Source organism: Acipenser ruthenus, chromosome 5, assembly GCF_902713425.1.
Source record: "Acipenser ruthenus chromosome 5, fAciRut3.2 maternal haplotype, whole genome shotgun sequence".
Lineage (NCBI taxonomy): Eukaryota > Metazoa > Chordata > Actinopteri > Acipenseriformes > Acipenseridae > Acipenser > Acipenser ruthenus.
Window position 1 is genome coordinate 12,643,280 of NC_081193.1, and position 19,792 is coordinate 12,663,071.

A 19,792-nucleotide genomic window follows, 5' to 3' on the forward strand; every position below is an offset into this window, starting at 1 on the left:
AAGTTTAAACATAATACAAAAAACACTTTATTCATGTTTACATCTCGATTGTTATGAATGTTTGTCTTTTATTGTATTTGTATTTTTTAGTTATGCTGCTCAATAAGTGAGTTTTAACCTGACAATCATTTAATTTCAAATCTAATATTAAAACTCAATATTGGGGCTACAAGCACATTTTTTCAGCTATTTACTTATTTAAACTTAAGTATTAGGTAACCTTTCCCCAATTAACTGATGCCAAGATAAGTTTTCAAATCTTCCATCTGGTATTCCCTGATAATATCATCTGCATGGTCCAGAGCTTTGATGGTTACTAGAAGAACCACAACTTCTGCTGCAATCTCCCTACGATAAAAAGAATAATAATACTTTTACAAATTACATGAAATTGAATGCAGGGCGCGAAATAACAGACGGCGCCAGCGGTAATTACCACAGTGCCCAAGCCACTTGCAGCAATGCCTCTCAAATTAAAAAAAAAAAAACTTATGGCAACAGTTGCCTATATGCCCGCCCATCATTGCCGCCGGTGTCTGTCCACACCAGCACATCTGATCTACAACCCATTCACAAAATTGCTCAGCATCAGCTGGCCCGTTCTATCACAATTCAATTGAATTCTGTAAACTCGTCCTGCTAGAAAGTGATTCATTATCATGAACTGTATCATTGGTTAATGACAAGCAAACAGATTGTGGTGTATATTTCAATTTCCTTTTTAAATTTACAGCTTGGTAAAAAAAAACAAAAAAAAAACTTACATATAAATGTATACCACATTACACATAATCTATGATCATATATGGTATAAGGAGATCTGATTTTATGCTTAAAAATTGCAAAACTTTAAAATGTAACGGTGCAATACACATTGTGACTCCTTCCATGTCTTCAGTATATATACATTGCTAATTTATTTATACATTATTCCCCCCAAAAGATCAACTCTAAAAATGAACACACAAATAGGTAGATAATTATTAATTTTGCTTAAATTATTACATAAAAAAAAAATCAAACCCAAGCATGTTGCTATGTATGACATGGTTCAAGTAGCAGCTCCCTGTGAGTAGGAGATATAACATAATAGTGAACAAAACACGATATAGAGAAGTGGATGGATTTCTGTTTTAATTTATTTTTGTGTAATACCTTCTCACTACCTTTTGTAGTTCTGCTTTTTAACTAGTAAAATGTGTGCTTTCCCGAAAGGGGTTAATGTGTATGCTTTAAAACAGCATACCTTTTGTTCTGAATCGAGTGTCCAGCAATGCACCATAACAAAACTGTAAATCATTTGCAACTGTAAATTTCAAGAACCATGAAATTATATTAAGTCTCTCGAATGTAAACATCTAACATTATGTACATCCACCTTTTCATCATTGTAATGCAGAGCACTCTCCATTGCCTGATGAAGTTTCTATTTAGATTTTTTTTCTTTTTAAAGCCGCGTTGTTTGTACAGGTTGTACAGCGGTTAGCAAACTACAGTTGCGCAGAGACACTGCAGACCGAACAAATCATTATTACACTCCAGACATGAGTAAATCTTCAGCCAGTTTGCCTGAAAATCTATCTTTAACTTTCCCTTCACTGACATCGCTTATTTGTGCTGTTGTATCACTAAGGCTGTACTTTTTCACGCATTGATTTCTCAATTTCCCTGAATTAGAACCAGTGCCGTGTAATAATAATAATAGTCAATTATCTGTGAAAATCTCAATTTCTGAAAGAATACTATTAGCATTTAAAAATGCAATTGATTAAATGTTCGCTTCACCAGTGGACAACTTGTTATATGAAATCCAGTTGAACTTGCTTACCCTAAATTATGAAATCACATGGCTAGAGGGTTTAAAAAAAAAGCTTTAATTACACAGACAAGCACTATATTTAACTCTTGTTAACAGGGTGACAAACTTTAGTAAAAATGCCCTGAATATTTATGGTTTTGCCAAATTACCCCTTGTGTTTTCTCATTATGAAAGTTTGTTTTTGAATTGAATATTTTTATACCATTTTATTTTTACAATGGAAAAGTAACCTACATTTTATTTTTGTAACAATTAGTGTGTGAATCACCTAGAAAACATTGATTTTTGTTTGTTTGAATTAACATTTCATCAACATAATAGGTTCTCTGTATTTACTTTTTGTTGTTTTATGAATGAGTATGAAATTGCCTTGGTGTCCTTGGATTGGATTTATATTTTGCCTTTCTCTGACCCCTAGAACTGCCTTGGTGGCCCTGAATTTTCACGCCCAATGAAGGCAACATTGCCTTGCCCTTCATGACCTTAACTTCATGCCCTGCGAATGCTTTAAAAAAACACACACACACCTTTACAAAACACAAACCAACATGTCAGTTAAGTTCGAGATGAATTACCTGATGCTGCATTCATTGATGTTTTTGCACAAGGTATGTGCAGTCTGGTGTAAGTGCTTGCTGAAGTGTTTAAGCTGAGGCAGTGTAGACCTGCTGTTCATACCTTTAAACCAGCTCTTAGGAAAACATGCCACTGTCTAAGAAAAAAAGCACAAATATATCCACACTGATGGTAAACTACAGTGTTACTGCAAAAAAAAAAAAAAGGATCTGGCCTGGGGTAAATTGCTTTCTGTGTATGGGTTGGGTACCGCTGTACTGTGTGTAAAAAGAATAAAAGGGACATTTCTGCAATAAACATATTTTTATGACTGAAGACGAGGGACTTTATCCCCAAGTTTCTAACGTACAAAGTACTTAAGCATACACAGCACATTAAGCATATTCCATCCAATTTGAGGAAAACTCATATAACTATTACAGCCATATAAACTCATCTCAAAAACACCCTTATTACACATTTATAGATTTTAGGCTGCATTAATAAAAAACAAAATACCCCAATATGTGGTTGTGTACTTCAACTTAAACACACACAATACCTCCTTGCACTTCTCCACACTGTCTCTTCCAGGCTGAGTATTCAGAAGAGTTATCAGAATGTAGCGATTGAGGAGCTTGTCAAAACCCAGTTCTTTTACTGCCTCCTCTGGTACCAAGCCATCCCACTGCATAATATTACCTAGAAGCTAAAACAAGGACCAGGGGTCACAAATGGAGATTAGATAAAGGGGCATTCAAAACATTAAATAGGAGGCACTTTTTTTACACAGAGAATTGTGAGGGTCAGGAACCAACTCCCCAGTAATGTTGTTGAAGCTGAAACCCTGGGATCCTTCAAGAAGCTGCTTGATGAGATTCTGGGATCAATAAGCTACTAACAACCAAACGAGCAAGATGGGCTGAATGGCCTCCTCTCGTTTGTAAACTTTATGTCCTTATGTTCTTATTATTGTTAATAAAAAATAAAATCAAAAATTGCAAATAAAATCCATGATCGTGATTGAAGATTTATAAAAACAAATAAATACCAACTGCACATGCATTCATTTTTACTATAAAGCCACTCTACTCCACCACCAGTTTTTTTTACCCAGAAATGATATTTTAATGCATGGACTGTGTGCTTGGTGGCAGAAGCAGTATGTAAGAGCAACAGGCTGAATCAGAGTAGTCCTAAAGCCTTCATCAAATGTCCGGAACTGAAGTTTTAACTTTTTTCTTAACTTACATAAAAAAAAAAAAGACTGACTTTCTTACCTTGACAGCTGACCAGAACTGCCTGTCCTGGAATTGACATTGCAATGAATTTCTGTCCTCTAAGAACCTGGTGTATATATATATATATTAAAAAAAAAAAAAAAAAAAAAAAAAGGTGTTTCTTGTAGTAATGTAGTACATTTAGATAATACACATCTATAAATGGTAGCAAGGTCTAAAGTTCACGTTGTTCTATAAGCAAAATCTGTACCACATAAAGATAATGGATGCAATGACAAAACAGAAATAATATAAAAAAGTTACTCTAAAAACAAGAATACAATATTTAAAGATAGCTCTGATATTTCATACTGTGAACAGGGGGACTGGTGGTGATGTCAGGCCAGGGAATGAATGGCGATCACACAACAGACTGGGGTAATGAAAAGCGCTGTGGCGCATTTAATTCAAAATAAGAGTTAAACAAAACCAAAACACTTTACAATAACAAAAGGCATGATGGCCAAAACAAACAAACAAAAACGATAACAAGTATCATGCTGGTTCTTCCAGCATGAGTAGCAATTGTTATTTCTATAGTTATTTATTTCTACCTCCTCTCTACTCCTGTTCTCCACTCACGAACACTCCACCTGTGCAGCCAAACTGCAGGTCTTTTATATCATGGCTGAGGGGTTAACTAGCTAGTAATTATCTTATTATCCCTCGGCTATAGTCTGCACAAGTTTCATAATCTGTGTGACTGTCAGACAGTTAAACAATCAGTAGCTGATGACAGTCACGCATCCTCACAAGGTAATTAAAACAACATCAAATAATGGCGGACGGCACCTCTTTCGTCCTGCCAAATATAACATAATAATACAAAATACTACAAAACATGCACAGGGGCAGGGAGTACCCTGTCACACATACCAATTGAATTTTTTTTTTTTTTAAGAGCCCATTCCCACTTGGTTAGTTTGTGCAGTGTATTTAGAACCACGTGTGGTTCCAAACAAACTGAACTGGGTTTATATGTGAAAAAGCCGAATCACACCACATACAAGTCACCTTTAATTAACTTACTTTTTAGCATAAAGAGGAATAAACACGTCTTCATCAACTGAACTTCTCATTCTCATGATTACAGCGTTAACAAAATCCTGTTTAGAAAAAAGGTAAAAAAAAAAAAAAAAAAAAAAAAAAAAAATCGAATCAATATCTAATGCAAAGTTGTAGGACAATTTTCCAGTACAGATTCAGAACCCTTCAAAATGAGACTGCAGAGGACTGCATCAAGGTAGCTAAAACAGCTTCAGTAATGTCATTTAATTCAGGAGGCACATTCCCCCAAATTGTATTTTAGAAAATAGCCTATAATAAAACTGGTTTTACAATTCTTATTTGGTGGACCAATTATTAAAAACAAACTAGTTTTAGGTGAAAAAATGCCCAATTAAACTGGATTACAAAACAGAAAGTGTTCTTTACCTGTACTGCTTTCTTCTGTGAACCCTGAAACAGTGAATAGTCATCTTCCAGCTTCCTGCAAAGCCTCACTAGACATTGGGTCTGTGTTGATGAATGAGGGTCCCAAATATGTTCCACAAAACCTGCAATAAAGAAAACAGTATTTTTCTCTGTATAAGTCTTTCCTGTTGGTTAAAGTGTTAGCTGTAGGGCTGCACAATAAATTGTATATACCGGTTGTGACAGAGACAGAATGATTCTTGGTGAAATCTCCTTCCTGACCTGTGAGGGCGCTGTGTAAAGGGAACAGAGTGCCCTGAACTGGAATGCCTGACAATTAATTCCCAGGGTTAGGTGGAAGTCGGCCATCTAGAAAGGGAGTGGAGCTACGGTACACCAAGTCATCGACCCGGAAGGGAAGCGATGTGGCAGCCGCGGACTGGAGGAGCGGTTGCAATCGTTTACCAAGGGGGTGTGATTGACGGTACATAAGGGGACGTAGGGAGGTGATCTGTTCCTTTGTTATGGTTGCGAAAGAACCGCTGAAGGACCGTGAATTTGTATCGTAAGTGTTTCGTAGTTTGTTTGTTTACCGTATTAATTGCACTGTTTGTATATTATAGATAGCTAACACATCCGGGAGCTGTTGTTTAAGACCAGCAATTAACCCGGATTTCACTCTAGTCATATTTCACGGATAATGTGTATCAAGCCACTAAAATTCACTGCACTCACTTTGGCCTTGTGATCGTGTTTGTGTTTGTTGTCATGTTTGTATAGTGAGTATTATTTTGGGACTGAACCCTGTGTTTAAATAAACTGTGCAATGTCAGTTCTCCTTGTTACTTACTTTTGTCAAGTGACAATAGATTACAAAAATAAATCATCATTTCACCAGTACTTTGCCGTCTGTTGTTGTATCAATCCCTGCATCATCTCTACACCTGTGTACTACCTACCACTTTACCACACTGGTATATAAAAACAAAAATGTTGTTGGTTTGCCATTTACTCCAATGTACTTTCTCATTTAACATGTTTAATGCAAATTCTTCCATCTTCACACAAATTAACTATCCCCAGGAGGAAATAAAAACTGTACAGAAATAGCCCTCAACCCCCCACCCTTTACACATAGAGTAGGGCTGTCTTGCAAAGGAACTGACCTTGAATTTTTGGAATTATGGTTTTCTCGATGACTGAGGGCAACGTTTTCATATCAGGGTTATACTTAATCTCAGAGCCTTCATGTTCTCTGCCATAACAAAACTGCTCCACAGCCGTGTACCAGGGCATTGTCGCAAAGTCTTCACAATCTTCCTGCAATACAAATCCATATAATTATACTGCATAATGAAAAGGCTGACTTTCAAGTGACCGCTGTGCTATCATTCACACTGACTGTGCAAAAATACTGGCATTTATTAAAAGCTGTAAACAGCAGCAGTAAAAGCTATGCTGAGTAATGCAAGGTTGATGGGACTAGGTAACTGAAATGATTGGAGGCACCCCTATTTTAAAAGGTTATACACCTAAGGATAAGACACCTGTGTGGAATTTAACTGAAGTTCACTATTTACAGTTCATTAGCATAAAAGGACATATTGGCATAAACATTAAATGCCAGTAATAAAACAGTTATTTCTTTGGTGGTATCAACTGTTAATACTAGCTGAAATAATTGTAGGGTTCACACTAGACTCAATTTCGGAGAAGCAAAGTACTTTGATAACAGCTGCATACTAGGTGCGGCTGCTGGTGGAAATTGAAGATGTACTCATTGATACAGTGAGTCTGATTAGCTTATCAGCTACACCTGGGATCTATTCCTGGTGGAAAATAAAACAGGATAGGTTCCTAAAATCTCTATGTATAGATCTGACTCTGCAATATGTAGTCCAGTACTGGTGTCAGCAGTAGATTTTTTTAGTCCTGAAGCAGCAGCTCAGTTTAGAAGGACATGTCAATCTGAAAACTCTCATCCCTGAAGAGAAGCGTTGGCTCTACCAGCCTTAGTCAAGAATTCTTGTATAATGAACAATCACACTGTGTTCAAGAGAAGAAAAATCTAGACTTAATAAATACCTTGAGGGGATTCCAGTCAATAAGTTGATAGCGGATTAAAGGGCCGAGAAGTTTAGGAAGGCAAAGCCCAATGTAAGCATCATAGTAGGAGTCAGCAAACCTGCTTCTCCACTGATCAAACTTTGAAAGGATGTCCTTAATGTTATGGAAGTCCTCATGAACATCATCGAAGATCTTCCGAGACTCACATAAAACGTCATCTGGGAAGTAAAGTGAGAATAGTTAATCAGACACATCGGTTGCCTGTTATCTACTTTCCAAACAAGTATGCCAGTGATGTACACCCCCTCCCACAGCTGGAAATACAAAATGTCATGAAGAAATTACCATGACCTTCAATCACCATATATAAATGTAAAAATGTATTGCATCATATATATTATAAACCCAGGTTAATGTTCCGCTTGTTACATCACATACCTCTCTTTTTCTGGAACTCAGCCATGTTAGCTGGGTCTACTTCATCGTCACTATATAGGCCTTCATTGGGCCCTGCTTTGTTCTCAGAGTTCTCATTCCGCTGACTTCTGCGAGCCCTGAAAATTAAACACCAGAAGCAAAGACTAAGCTTGCCATTGAGGCGGGGGGCGACACACTATTTTTTTTGCTCGATCTCTACTGAAGGTGACATGCGAAAAAAGGAATGACCCTGCCAATGCTGCCACCCAACAGATTTTATTTTTAGTATGGCTTTTTCTCAGTCAGCTGCCACAGAAATATTGGATGTGTTCAGTTTAGCTGAAGAATATCCTATTTTATTTTGCACAAGGGCACACTTCTCCAGGAACACATTAACTAGTTTCAGTGTAATACGCTATCAGTGCTGCGTGTAATAAATACTATACATTTGAAGAAGAGTGTGTTTTAGTAGTTTTAAATGTTGCATCTATTAAACCATAATAAAAGAGCAGGAGGAGCCAACTGTGATGAAAGCCCTAGCCTCACCCGTTCTGGTTTTGTCTGGATTGTTCTCTTTTTGAGGCAGATGTCCTGGGAAATCTGTAAGACTTCCCGGGACATTAAATGTCAAAGTATATGATTTATTTATTTATTTTTGCAAATCGGCATGTTGGAGGCTGCCCTAGGGCAGCGTACTGTGGCTCGCTGTCTTGGGTGCTCACAGCCAGCAATTTCAAACCTGGAGAGACGGTATAACCGACACACTCTGTCAATGACAGGCCACGAACTGGGAGACAAAGAGTCACAACACCTGCCCAAGATCGACAGACCATTTTGCAGCATCTTCGTGATGTAAATTGTTAAATCAGCACAATAAAAGTCACTGCACCTGCTCTAAAACAGAGTTTGTCATTTTTTCGATCACATCTAGTGAATTTTATCCAAATATAAGTGATAAGTTTCTTTTGATGCTCAAATATAAGTGATATGTTTCTTTTGATGCTCAGTATACTTTGAAACTTTAACACACTATCTATATTTAATGTATTGCAATTCTGTATTTCTTCAAACTGCAGCTTCTTCAACTTACTACAATTCACATTCATAGCCTTCACCAAAACATGCAGCCAACACTACGGGCTTCTGAGTATTACCAAGGTGTTCACTTACCTTCTTTCCTTCTGTTCTACAAGGCATTTATTTATTTCTCCACTGTCCATATGCCCAATATTAGATGAACTAGTGTAATCTAAAAAGGGATACAATTAATACGTTGGCACTCTGAACAGCCTATATAACAGTAATATCTGCCATTAACACAAGAACATATCTGGTTGTGGTCAAGTGTTCAGACTTGATAATCTGAAGTGAAGAGGTTAAGTTTAGCTCTCCTTATGTCCAAGTCAACCCAGCAAAAAATACTGCAGGTTACAAGCAAGGACAATCCAAAGTCAATTGTGTATTTCTTGCAGAACTGTGTTATATGGCATATATACACACAAGTGTCAAATTTCAGATCTGACCAGATCTGGCCAATTTGACAATGCATAAGACTGAACATTTACCTGTGCAGTAAAGTAAACACCATCTGCGTCATGCAAAACTAGCTGAACAATACTCACTTGTGAGTTGTTGGATGTATAAAGATTCCTCTTTGACCTCCTCCCGTCTTCGATTCAAAATAGCTTGTGCTTGGTGTTTTAACAAGTGATGCATCTCCGATTCTACTTCACTTATCATATGGATCTAAACAAACAACAAAACGTACAAACTGCAGTCAATTATATGGTTTGCTAGGGTTAAAATACAAAGACTGATCTATCCTAGGCTACTATTTAATTTACTTTACCATTTAACTTGCAAAGACTGAACTCAATTTAAAACACTACACCCATAGGGAACTGCATGTTACTGTAACATATCTGGAGCAGCAGTCTGCTGTCTTTGAGAAATCAATGATCTGAGGTATCTGAATAAACTAATGTAATTTGTTAGCACTCCTACTACCCCTCCCCCAATCCCAACATACCTTTTCACTGAGGCAGTCTACCAAGTTTTGTACATATATTCTCATTTCTTTATAGAATTTGTAGCGCAGGCATGGAGAGGTATCTTGCAGGTTTTCTAAACAGGTCTTGGTGCTCTCAATGTCCTGTTGAATTTTCTCCTGCTCCCTCTGGTGTGCTCGATGAACCTGCCCTATGGATTCAAGCCTTGTTGAAAAAACATAAACATCTATGTAAAAAACAAATCACTTTTTATTGCCCCAGTATCTGAGCAGTCACAAGCCCTTCTATTGGTATGCCATATGCAGTTTTTAATTGTGATCTTTAAAGCCGATTTTAAAAAGTTAAAGTTTCATGTTTTTGGGCTGCATCTCTAGTTGACTTATTGTGAAATTTGAATGGTTTTGTAATGACTGGTCACATAACCCAGTAAATTCGTAAGAAATACCAACTGGAGTTACTCAATGACTTGCTATAATGCAGAATGATTATTATTACTTGCTTTTTAGTTAATCGCTTCTTTATCATTTCTAGATTCACTGGAGGAAGGGATGCAGCAGAATTGAAATGTTTCACAACCTTTCTGGAATTATCAATATCTGAAATCTGAAAAAAAAGAAAAGAATTACAAGTGTGCAGAATTTAATGACAAACAACATGCAAGAGAATGATCTACATTGGACAGCTGTTCCACCACTCATTCAATGGCTCTGGTTCATTTAGGGCTAAAATTGGGCTATTAGCTCATAAGTCCAACATCTCACCAATTCTTAATTGGAAAAAAAATTAAATAAACTAGATGTTAACTTTACAAGTAAAGTTGTGGGGCTTGCTTTATTGGGAAAGTGGTCAAAGTAGCTGATTTGTGTCAAAAATCACATTGTTTACTAATTGTCTCATGCTTAGAATGTGCTATAATTTGAAATTTCTCAAAATTCAACAGTGGGAAGTAACCTACTGAAAGAAGTTGATGCGGTTACTAAAACAGCTGTACCTCTTGATTGGTAGACGCCATTCCTGTTTTGATTTGAATAATTGAATAGCTGAGAAGTAGATGAAGATTTCATTTGCTCTAAGTATTTGTCTAACTTGTTGGGAAAGTGGTCAAAACTGCAGTTATTTCTTAAAGTTCACAGAAAACGTAGTTGGTGCGGTTACTAAAACAGGTGTACCTCTTGATTTCTGTTTTGATGTCATATTTGAATAGCAGAGAAGTAGAGGAACATGTCATACCCACTGACTTTTTATCTAGCTTGTTGGGAAAGTGGTCAAAATTTCAGTTTATAAAAAGTTTGAGAAAATTTAGTTGATGCGGTTACTAAAACAGCTGTACCTCTTGATTGGTAAAAGTTATTTCTGTTTTGATTTCAGATTTGAATAGCAGAGAAGTAGAGGAAGATTCCATATTCTCTAACTTTTTGTCTTACTTGTTGGGAAAGTGGCCAAAGTAGCTGACTTGTGTCAAAAGTTACATCGTTTACAGTAAATAGAATGTTTGGAAGTCTATATTTTAATCAAATCTAATTATGAAAAGTAAACGTTTCTCCAGTTGAACTTAAAACTACACATTCATAATTGTTTAGTCACACTGTCGGCGAGGTTCCCCACAAAAAAGTTAGTAAAACATTAAAAATATTACTGTCTTCCCTTAAGATGTCTTAACAGCAACCGGATTAGAGGAAAAAAAACTCCAAATGGGGAACACAAAAATAACTATTTACAACTTCAACGTAACAAAGTCTGTGCTTTCTCCAGAGCTTATTTTCTGTTTTTATTCAAAAATATTATGGCATCCACATTCTCCGGTTTCAAAGAAGAATGGAGTTTGCTCACAAGAATCCCTGCTTTGCTGAACACACACTCGCTCGGGACCGATGTTGCGGAGATACTTAAAATGCTCTTTGCCAAGGCTGCTAGGTTGGGAAAGGGTGTCTGGTTATTTTTCAAGGGATCTTCGCTGATGTTTAATGGAGTTTCAGAAGCATAAAGCTCTCTTTGGAAGTAGTGTGTTTGTTGCTGTCCACGAAGTAACAATTCCACTGCTTGTTCGGTCTTCGTTTTCTTTTTAACAGACAAGTCCTCTGTGCTGCACTCACTTGTACCAGCACGATTTTCGAGGTTGTCCTCCACCAGCCTCACTATTTTCGAAGACAGTGCTTCAGACACGTGGGCTTTGGCCTGTTCGTATTCAGCTGATGTAAACAAAATCACCGAGACAAATTACGCACTAGCTTATTTCTCAAACTTTGTGTAACTGGAATTAGCAAATGAGTTGATTAAAGAAGACAGTGTCTCCTCTTCATCAGGAACTTCAGTCAGTCTGTGTTTTATCCCTGTTGCAAGTGGGTACAAAGAACCAGCCGTAATGTTTTTCTCTGCACTCAAAAGTACTGTAGCCAGTTCGAATGGCTGTAGTAGTATCTCGGCTATTAGCTTCGTGAGATCTAAAGTAGCTGCATCAGACATTTTGGTCAAATCTGGGTTTGACAAAACAGCAATAACTGGCCATTTTAATTCAAGACGACGTTCCAACATATAATAAACCGTGTTCCACCTTGTTTGTACGTCCTGTATTAACTTGCGTGGTGCTTTTTCTGTGTTCAGAATTTCTGTTTGTTTGCTATTTAAAGCACTTTTTGCCATCTCACTCTTTTTAAAATATGCAACCAGTCTCCTTGCTGCTGCCATGTATGGACTTGTCATACATCCTCCAAACTTTTCTGAATGCAGAGATTTATTGTGCCCTGCACAGCTCACTTGCCAGGCTACCAAAAAGTAACACAGCATGCTCGCTTGCAGAAAGCAAAGATATACTGCACATGCTGGCTGCGTTGTCGTGAACACAAGCTATTAAGGTTTGTCATATACTTATACTTGTATTTTATCTTGCTCTTAATTGTATTAATACTTGTACTGTGATTCTTGAAATGTATTTTGGTTTACGACTGTAAGTCGCACTGGGTAAGGGCGTCTGCTAAGAAATAAATAATAATAATAATAATAATAATAATAATATTTTTGTAGCCACTTCACACTCTGTGTTCATCTGATTGATCGCTTCTGCTAAATTCACAGCTGTGTCTCTCTCGTGTAATTTTCGTGTTGCTAATACTTTTGACTCGAGTTCACAGTTTTGCTTAATGTAATGGCAGGTGACTGTTAAAAACTCTTCTTGTGCCATGCCTGTCCATATATCGGTAGTGATAGAAATTGAATTACACTTGACTTAAACCCTGTCTAAGCTTTTCCTTTGCACTTTCGTGATCCAGAGTAATGAATTTGGAGATTGTCTTTGGACAGGGCATTTCATAGCCCGGAGCAAGATTCACAATCAGATTTGTAAACGCAGCTCCCTGTACTATACTAACAGGTCTGCTATCTTGTGTGACAACATCCACTATCAGGCCTGTTATTTCTTTTGCTCTGAAGATTTTTGCATCAACTTTTTTGCCAAAATAAGTTGTCACTGAAGGTGTTGCTTACTTTTGTTTTTTACGTGTGTTCCCGCTGTCGTATTTTGTCGGGTGCTGTCTTACTAAATGATCCCACAGGTTGGTGGTACTGCCACAGAAGCTCATTAAAACTCCATTTAACTTTTCCATTTTGTTCTTTTGTAAAAAGAACAAACTTCCAAATGTCTGACAGCATTATTTAAAATGAAATTAAATTAAAAATTTAACTAGCAAAATCTGATCCTGAAATGCAGCCTACCTCTAGTCTCTTCTCTAGGTTATTTTTTTTTTGGTCACGCTTATTACTATGAAAACGTATGTGCTGCGTAGTGGGCGGGGATTTTTTTTATAATTATTATTATTTAAGGAACCAAAAGAAATGCAAGGAATAAGAGTGTAAATTTAAATTTTGCCGGTCCTAATAAAAAATGGTCCTATTAATGAACTGCTAGATGAGTTTTTTTTTTCCACCCAACCATCGATGGTTATTTTATCCTTCAATGGTTATTCCAACGATTCGATGCATTGATGCACTGTCCCAGCCCTAGTACCGTACCTGTGGGATGTTTGTCCCTTTTCTGATCTGTTGTTTCTCCCACAGATTCTGATCATCATCTTCCTGGCTGTCGGTACTTTCACTTTCACTCCTACCTATAGTCACCAAATGAAAATAGAAACATAAAGAACAGCCTCTGAACAGATGAGCAAACACATGATGCATGTTATACCAGTTGTTTTTAAATACATTTTACCGTAACTTAATTCGGTTTGCAGGTGTATGTAATAAAATAAATGTTACTGTAACTCGCCAATCTTTGCAGCTATCCGCTGTCTTAAGGTTTTTGGTTTTGGTGTAAACTGGATCCTTCGCTCATGATCATCTGGTTCGTTGTTGCTGTCTCCATCTTCTTGATCCTTTACTCCAGGGCTATTCCCCCGGGTTGTGTCCAAGGAAATGAAGTCCTTTGGCGCTCTAGCAAGCTGACGTTGCCTTCTGGCTGCCTGGATTCGCTGTGCATTAGGGATATCACCTGCACCGAACAAAGAGTAAAAAACAGACAGGCATATCGGTTAAGAAATATGGTTTAGGTACAGTATGAAACCTTTCCATATTCCACATTTCTTACCCCTCAACTAGCATTTAACACACTCCCTTTACCAGTGTGCTGAGGATGTTTTTGCTCTATTTATTTTATTTATTTTTTACTGTAATTTTGGATATTTAGGTACTATGCTTTAGCTTTAGAAGTTTTACACTACTGCTACCTGGCACTCAATCACTTCTGTGTGGTTTCACCGACCTCAGTTGAACTACCTAATGTTAACCTAGGTATACTGCTAATTCCATGGTCTGGTCTCACTTTTGTAAACAAAGGAAATGAGTGGTGCGACACAGAAAGTAATAAGTTAGCAGGAAGGTATGCTTCTAAATTTTGCTAATAAACTTAAACAGACAGTCTGTCTTCACCTTTAGGTTACAATAGACTGACAGGGATTGAAATAAGACTCCTAACTGCATAACAGTTCCACCCATTCCAGGTTTTAATATGTGTTATTAAACGCATAGTAAAACCAGGAGTGGATCAAACAGCTATGCAATGGGAGTCTTATTTCCATCCCTGACTTATTAGGTAAATAATAAGGACCACATTTCAGGACTGTTTTTTTTTTTGTTTTGTTTTTTTAATTTAGTCATTGCCAATTATTTTTTATTATTTTTTCCCCAATTTGGAATGGCCAATTATTTTTTTAGGCTCAGCTCACCGCTACCACTCCTGCACGGACTCGGGAGGGTGGAGACGAACACACGCTGTCCTCCGAAGCGTATGCCGTCAGCCGACTGTTTTTTTTCACACTGCAGACTCACCATGCAGTCACCCAAGAGCTACAGCGTCGGACAACGCAGCTCCATGGTCGGCTGTAGAATAGCCTGGAATCAAACCGGCGATCACCAGGCTATAGAGTGCATCCTGCACTCCACGCGGAGCGCCTTTACTGGATGCACCACTTGGGAGCCCACTGCCTGATGAGGTTTTAAATCCAATTATCTAAACTGATCAAAGCAAGATATGCAAGCTTCTTGCTACTTAAAACACTTCTCGTATGTGTTTCAGGTAATTTTATCTGAAAGGTAGACTAGCTGCATTTAAAAAAGTGGACTATTCTAAATTAGTCGGGGTGGCAGACAGTGCCTGAAGTCCCTTTGCTCTATGCATTTTTTCCGTCAAGCTCAGCTTTTTGAAAATACTGTGTACAAATGTGACCGTAAATTAGGTTTTATTTTCTTAAGTATCACTTGAGAAGTGATTTATGGATTGCTTAGGATTTTTGTAATATTTGTTGAAATATGCAATTAACAAGTTCTACAAAAGAAATAAAATAAAAATAATAATACCTCAGTATAATTGTTCTCATAATGGTTAGAAATAATAATAACAATAACAAATATATTCTTACAATTGTTCTCATTACAAACCTGCCCCAGATTCTGAAGAACTGGATCTACTAGATGTTTTTGAGCTCCTGTCATCATCGCTTCCTACAGACATCTCATCTCCTTCAGCGTCATCACCTTCTTCTCCAGAGCTGCTCTCTGCCTTGTGATCTTCCCAACCTAATTGTAAATAGCAGACACTTATGACTTAATCTATTCAACATGTCTTAAAAAAAAAAAGCAAAAGGTTTTGCCACTACCAAAGCAACCCCATTAAAGTAACTAATAATCATGTTTTGCAATATGCTGTGGTGCTGAAGCTGGAGGAAAATGCATTACAAAACCATAAACTTATAGGGCAGCAGTGTGGAGTAGTGGTTAGGGCTCTTGACTGGAGGGTCGTGGGTTCAATCCCCAGTGGGGGACACTGCTGCTGTACCCTTGAGCAAGGTACTTTATCTAGATTGCTCCAGTAAAAACCCAACTGTATAAATGGGTAATTGTATGTAAAAAAAAATAATGTGATATCTTGTGTAGCAATTGTAAGTCACCCTGGATAAGGGCATCTGCTAAGAAATAAATAATAATAATAATAACAACAAACTTCAGAGAAACATGACAGCTGATGTTTAATAAATACACATGTAATGACGTTAGTTTTTACCTTTAGATTGAACAGTATTTGTATCTGCTAGTCGACATTGCTCTTTCTTCTGTGCTTTGAAAACAATGGTGTTTGCAGTCGGCTTCTTAATTTTAAATTCATTTTCATCCACTGAAAAGATTAAAAAGGAATCATTTTTTTCAGTTGACACTTCTACTATGGTTTTGATGATTCAGCAAAGTATGGATAGTAATAGTGTACATTTAGTTTTCATTTTCTTGACTTTAATTTTATTTGCCGAATTTACACTTCTCATCTGAATGAAGAAGTGACTTTGGGGTCTCGAAAGCTAGTGTGCTGTGTGCACATATTTTAGGACATATTTCAGCTGATCCCATCACCGACAACGTAGAATTTATCAAATTAAACACGTTACTCATTTGTATGGTTAAATCTTTACATTTGAAGCAATCCCGCAAACGGGAGTTACTTGAGCAATTTGACACTCCAAAAAAACCCTGCTGAAAATTCCACCAACCACTAGTACGAAATTACAATGTAAAATTACAGGTTTTATAAAGTGCTGATAAAAATGGCCAAGACAATTTCTGGGTCATGCAACGAGCTAAATATTTCAAACTGAATGTTCCGAACGGCTGACTTGTGAGTTTTCAAAGTCTTGAAAGCGACTGGCAGCGATTTACTTTATACTAGACTACACACAGCCATGCTGCCGTATCTGACGAACAATGTATAAGCGCTTACCTTTATCCTCAACAAAACTCAGCACACTTTTATTTTTTTCTTTCTCTTTGTTTTCACTTTTCAGTTTATGTTCGACTGTCTCGGTTTCCACTTGTTCAGTTGCGGCCTCTGAAGTCTGTTCACTTACGTCGTTCTCCGGCGTATCGTCTCCATTGCCTGAAGCCAGTTTGGATCTCTCTGACTCCCGCTTAGAACTACAAGAGATGCCCCTGCCCTGTTGATACAGGTTCAGCCGGGCCGGGGCAGATACATGGACCTCTTGTGTCTCTCGAACTTCTCCCTCTCTGGTCCTGTTTGTCTGATCTTCCTCGCTCGAATCAGCCCGTCTCCTCCTAAAATTCCGGTTCGGTTTCTTAAACATCTCAAGTAAAACCAAAAATACACGAGTAAACAGGATCTGATTATAATTGCACAAAAATAAAATCTACACAGAAGTGTTCAATTAAATGTGTTGGTTTATTTTTTGTAATTCTGTTCGCCTATGCGGTGTACCATTTTGCCACATACATGAAAATAATATTTTACATTTCTTCTTACCTCTTCACATTATTAGTATAGCGCAAAATGAAGGCCTTTGGTATCTCACGTAACCTTTTGTCAAAGTGCATCCTGGGAGTTGTAGTACATTGAGAGATCTACGCCAAACGCTTTAGGTTTGATAATATTTCTGTAATTGTCATAAATTGCCCAGAACAACATTTCAGACATGAATGCGTTGCTACATTGATAAAATGACACATAGCGGTATGTGTAATTTTATTTATTTATTTATTTTCGACAAATACTAGACGAGGTATTATTAAGACCTGTTGAATAATAATTAATAAATTAGGCAAATAGAAGCAACTACACATAAGTAAAATGACAAGTAATTGTAACTGAAGTGGATTCACTGTGTGATAAAAGCAACAAAAAAGGCTCAACATCAAATTGGTTCATTGATTTATTTTATTAATTAAAGTTTTTTTTTCTCTTTTTTTTCTCACAAGGAAACACACAATTTACTTACCCAACAGTTTCTTATGGCAGCATGAAATGTTCTTATGTAAGTAACACAAGAAGAATAAACTACAATTGTAGCAAAAAGAATAGGCTTCATCCAGGTGGAAACTGAATCTGGAAAACACATGTAAACTGCAAATTAAAATAATACGGAGTCTTAAAATGTCTTCTGAGAACTATTTACCATGATATTTTTTTTCACTGCCTGCAGTTCTTCTCATTGGGGTTAGACTAAAGCTCGGTTTTAATATGTGTGCACCTGCCTTGTTTTTTGCTGGTCAAATCAGTGGGGGCGAGGAATAAATAATAGTTATTATCAAACAAATATTATTGCAGCCAATACAAAAGTAATCCCTGTACTATTATTACCCTGTTGGAAATTAATGTAATGACCAGCACTGGTATATGAATGTCGGTGGCGGTTGTCTCTGCAATCTGAATTTAGTCTTATTTCTGTAAATCTGTGCTGGGGTTAATATAAATTTTGAATCCAAAAGAAAGCAGTTGGCTACTGAATCCAAAAACACACTCCCTGCAAACAATATTCTTGGTGTGTCACCCATCCTTTTGCACCTGCTTCGCACAAAGCATTATATGGTCCTTTATATTACTGAGCTCTGTCAGCTTGGTCTGATTGGTTTCTAAACAATGGTGGCACTGTTTGAGAAGGACAAGGCTGAGGACACAGATGAGCATTTGTTTTGTGCCACTGCTGTAGGGATTTAGAAAGGGAGGAACGGCTCATTCGTGTGTTTTTGTAAATAATTTAAGTACAAGCGAGTGTGTGTTTCTCACCTGAGCAGTGAGAGGGCAGTGTGTGCGCAAGGTTGCCCGTCTTCAGTTTCTCCTCCCACTCTGTGGTTGGATAGGCTACTCTCAAGCTCGGGGCTCGCTGTCAGCCATGTTGTTGGTGTGACACTACAGCACTCAAAGCAACAGGTACACCACGGTTAACGCTTCTCTGCATTTCTGAGGTTAAACGTCCTCACTCCTGCCAGATAGGACTTTTCTACGTTATCTGGCGAACAAGTTTCGCTTGTACTGGGTTTAAAAGACAACACGAATCTGACGTTTTGTTTTATTCACAAAAAAGGTAAGCGACACAAATTCATTCTAAATCTAAATAACCTTTCATGACACGACTACTAGTAAATATACATGGACTCACTCTGTAGTTAGTGCAGTGCAGCGCATCTGGAAACCTCTTGTCTTTGAACATTTCAAGAAATTTTAACGAAGTGATTTTGTACACCAAAGTATAATAATAAAATAAAATCAACAGTCCCCTGACAGTCAGTGCTTAATGGGTTTGACCTGCCACTGTGCCCAAGCGATTAGCCTGAAGTGTTTACCTAAACTAACAAGTTGAACAGGTTGTATGCAGCGGAGAGAAAGAAGTGCCAACGCGGGCTGTACAGCACCACATACTAACTAACTTTGAAAAGGAAATTACATTTGTTTTGGATCCACGTATAAAATGAAATTATTGTTAATTATTGATATTGTTGCAATAAGGAGAGAATTAAAATAGACAGATAATTCCAAAGAAAAGATACAGCACCAATCTGCAGCAGTCATCGGGGACAGATAAATAACTGGCACTGACAATATAACTTTGTTGATACAGAATGCAATATAATGTATAGTGCTGTTGACACAGCAGAATTTGGGCAGACCACGTGTTAGTAATTACTTTATGTCACCCACTTTTATTAGCCTAGATCTTTTGCAAGTCAAGGTGAAATGTTATGCACTGTGCAGTACTTTGTGATTAAACACTAACCAGTTTCTGTAATTGCATATGATTAAACACTAACCAGTATTCTGTAATTGTTGCACAAAACACTGTATGAAGGCACTCACTCAGTCATGTTTTTAAATCAGTCTTTGTCTGATTAGGTCACATAGGGCTTTTTGTGATTTTGTGAACTATGCTCTTTTTGTATTCAGTCACTAAGGCATCTTAATTTGCTGACAC

General features: G+C 37.3%; 2 protein-coding genes across 6 annotated transcripts in view; one reads left to right on the forward strand and one right to left on the reverse strand.

Moving 5' to 3' along the window:
- Positions 1 to 3: 3 nt before the first annotated feature.
- Positions 4 to 17,505, reverse strand: LOC117403337 (intron Large complex component GCFC2-like). Of its 4 annotated transcripts, none has more exons than XM_059023654.1 (19): positions 17,350 to 17,502; positions 16,813 to 17,144; positions 16,108 to 16,218; positions 15,486 to 15,623; positions 13,819 to 14,040; positions 13,566 to 13,660; positions 10,060 to 10,163; positions 9,581 to 9,764; positions 9,174 to 9,297; positions 8,722 to 8,800; positions 7,573 to 7,688; positions 7,153 to 7,352; positions 6,234 to 6,387; positions 5,089 to 5,210; positions 4,684 to 4,760; positions 3,655 to 3,721; positions 2,937 to 3,083; positions 2,395 to 2,531; positions 4 to 348 (listed from the first exon to the last, which is right to left on the reverse strand). In XM_059023654.1, the coding sequence occupies exons 1-19, from the start codon at positions 17,418 to 17,420 to the stop codon at positions 231 to 233; spliced, it is 2,598 nt and encodes an 865-aa protein (XP_058879637.1). In that variant the 5' UTR covers positions 17,421 to 17,502; the 3' UTR covers positions 4 to 230. The 4 variants fall into 4 exon arrangements, with proteins under 4 accessions (XP_058879637.1, XP_033861301.3, XP_058879638.1 ...); XM_034005410.3 differs by having other exon boundaries at positions 16,813 to 17,173; positions 17,350 to 17,419; XM_059023655.1 differs by lacking the exon at positions 2,395 to 2,531 and having other exon boundaries at positions 17,350 to 17,505.
- Positions 17,506 to 18,495: 990 nt separating this feature from the next.
- LOC117402466 (intersectin-2) overlaps positions 18,496 to 19,792 on the forward strand; it is an 81,416-nt gene continuing 80,119 nt past the window's right edge. The window contains exon 1 of one of the 2 annotated variants that reach the window (XM_034003614.3): positions 18,496 to 18,907. The gene's annotated coding sequence lies outside the window, so the exon portion shown is untranslated. The remainder of the gene's footprint in view (positions 18,908 to 19,792) is intronic. The other variant, XM_034003612.3, reaches the window with a different exon arrangement.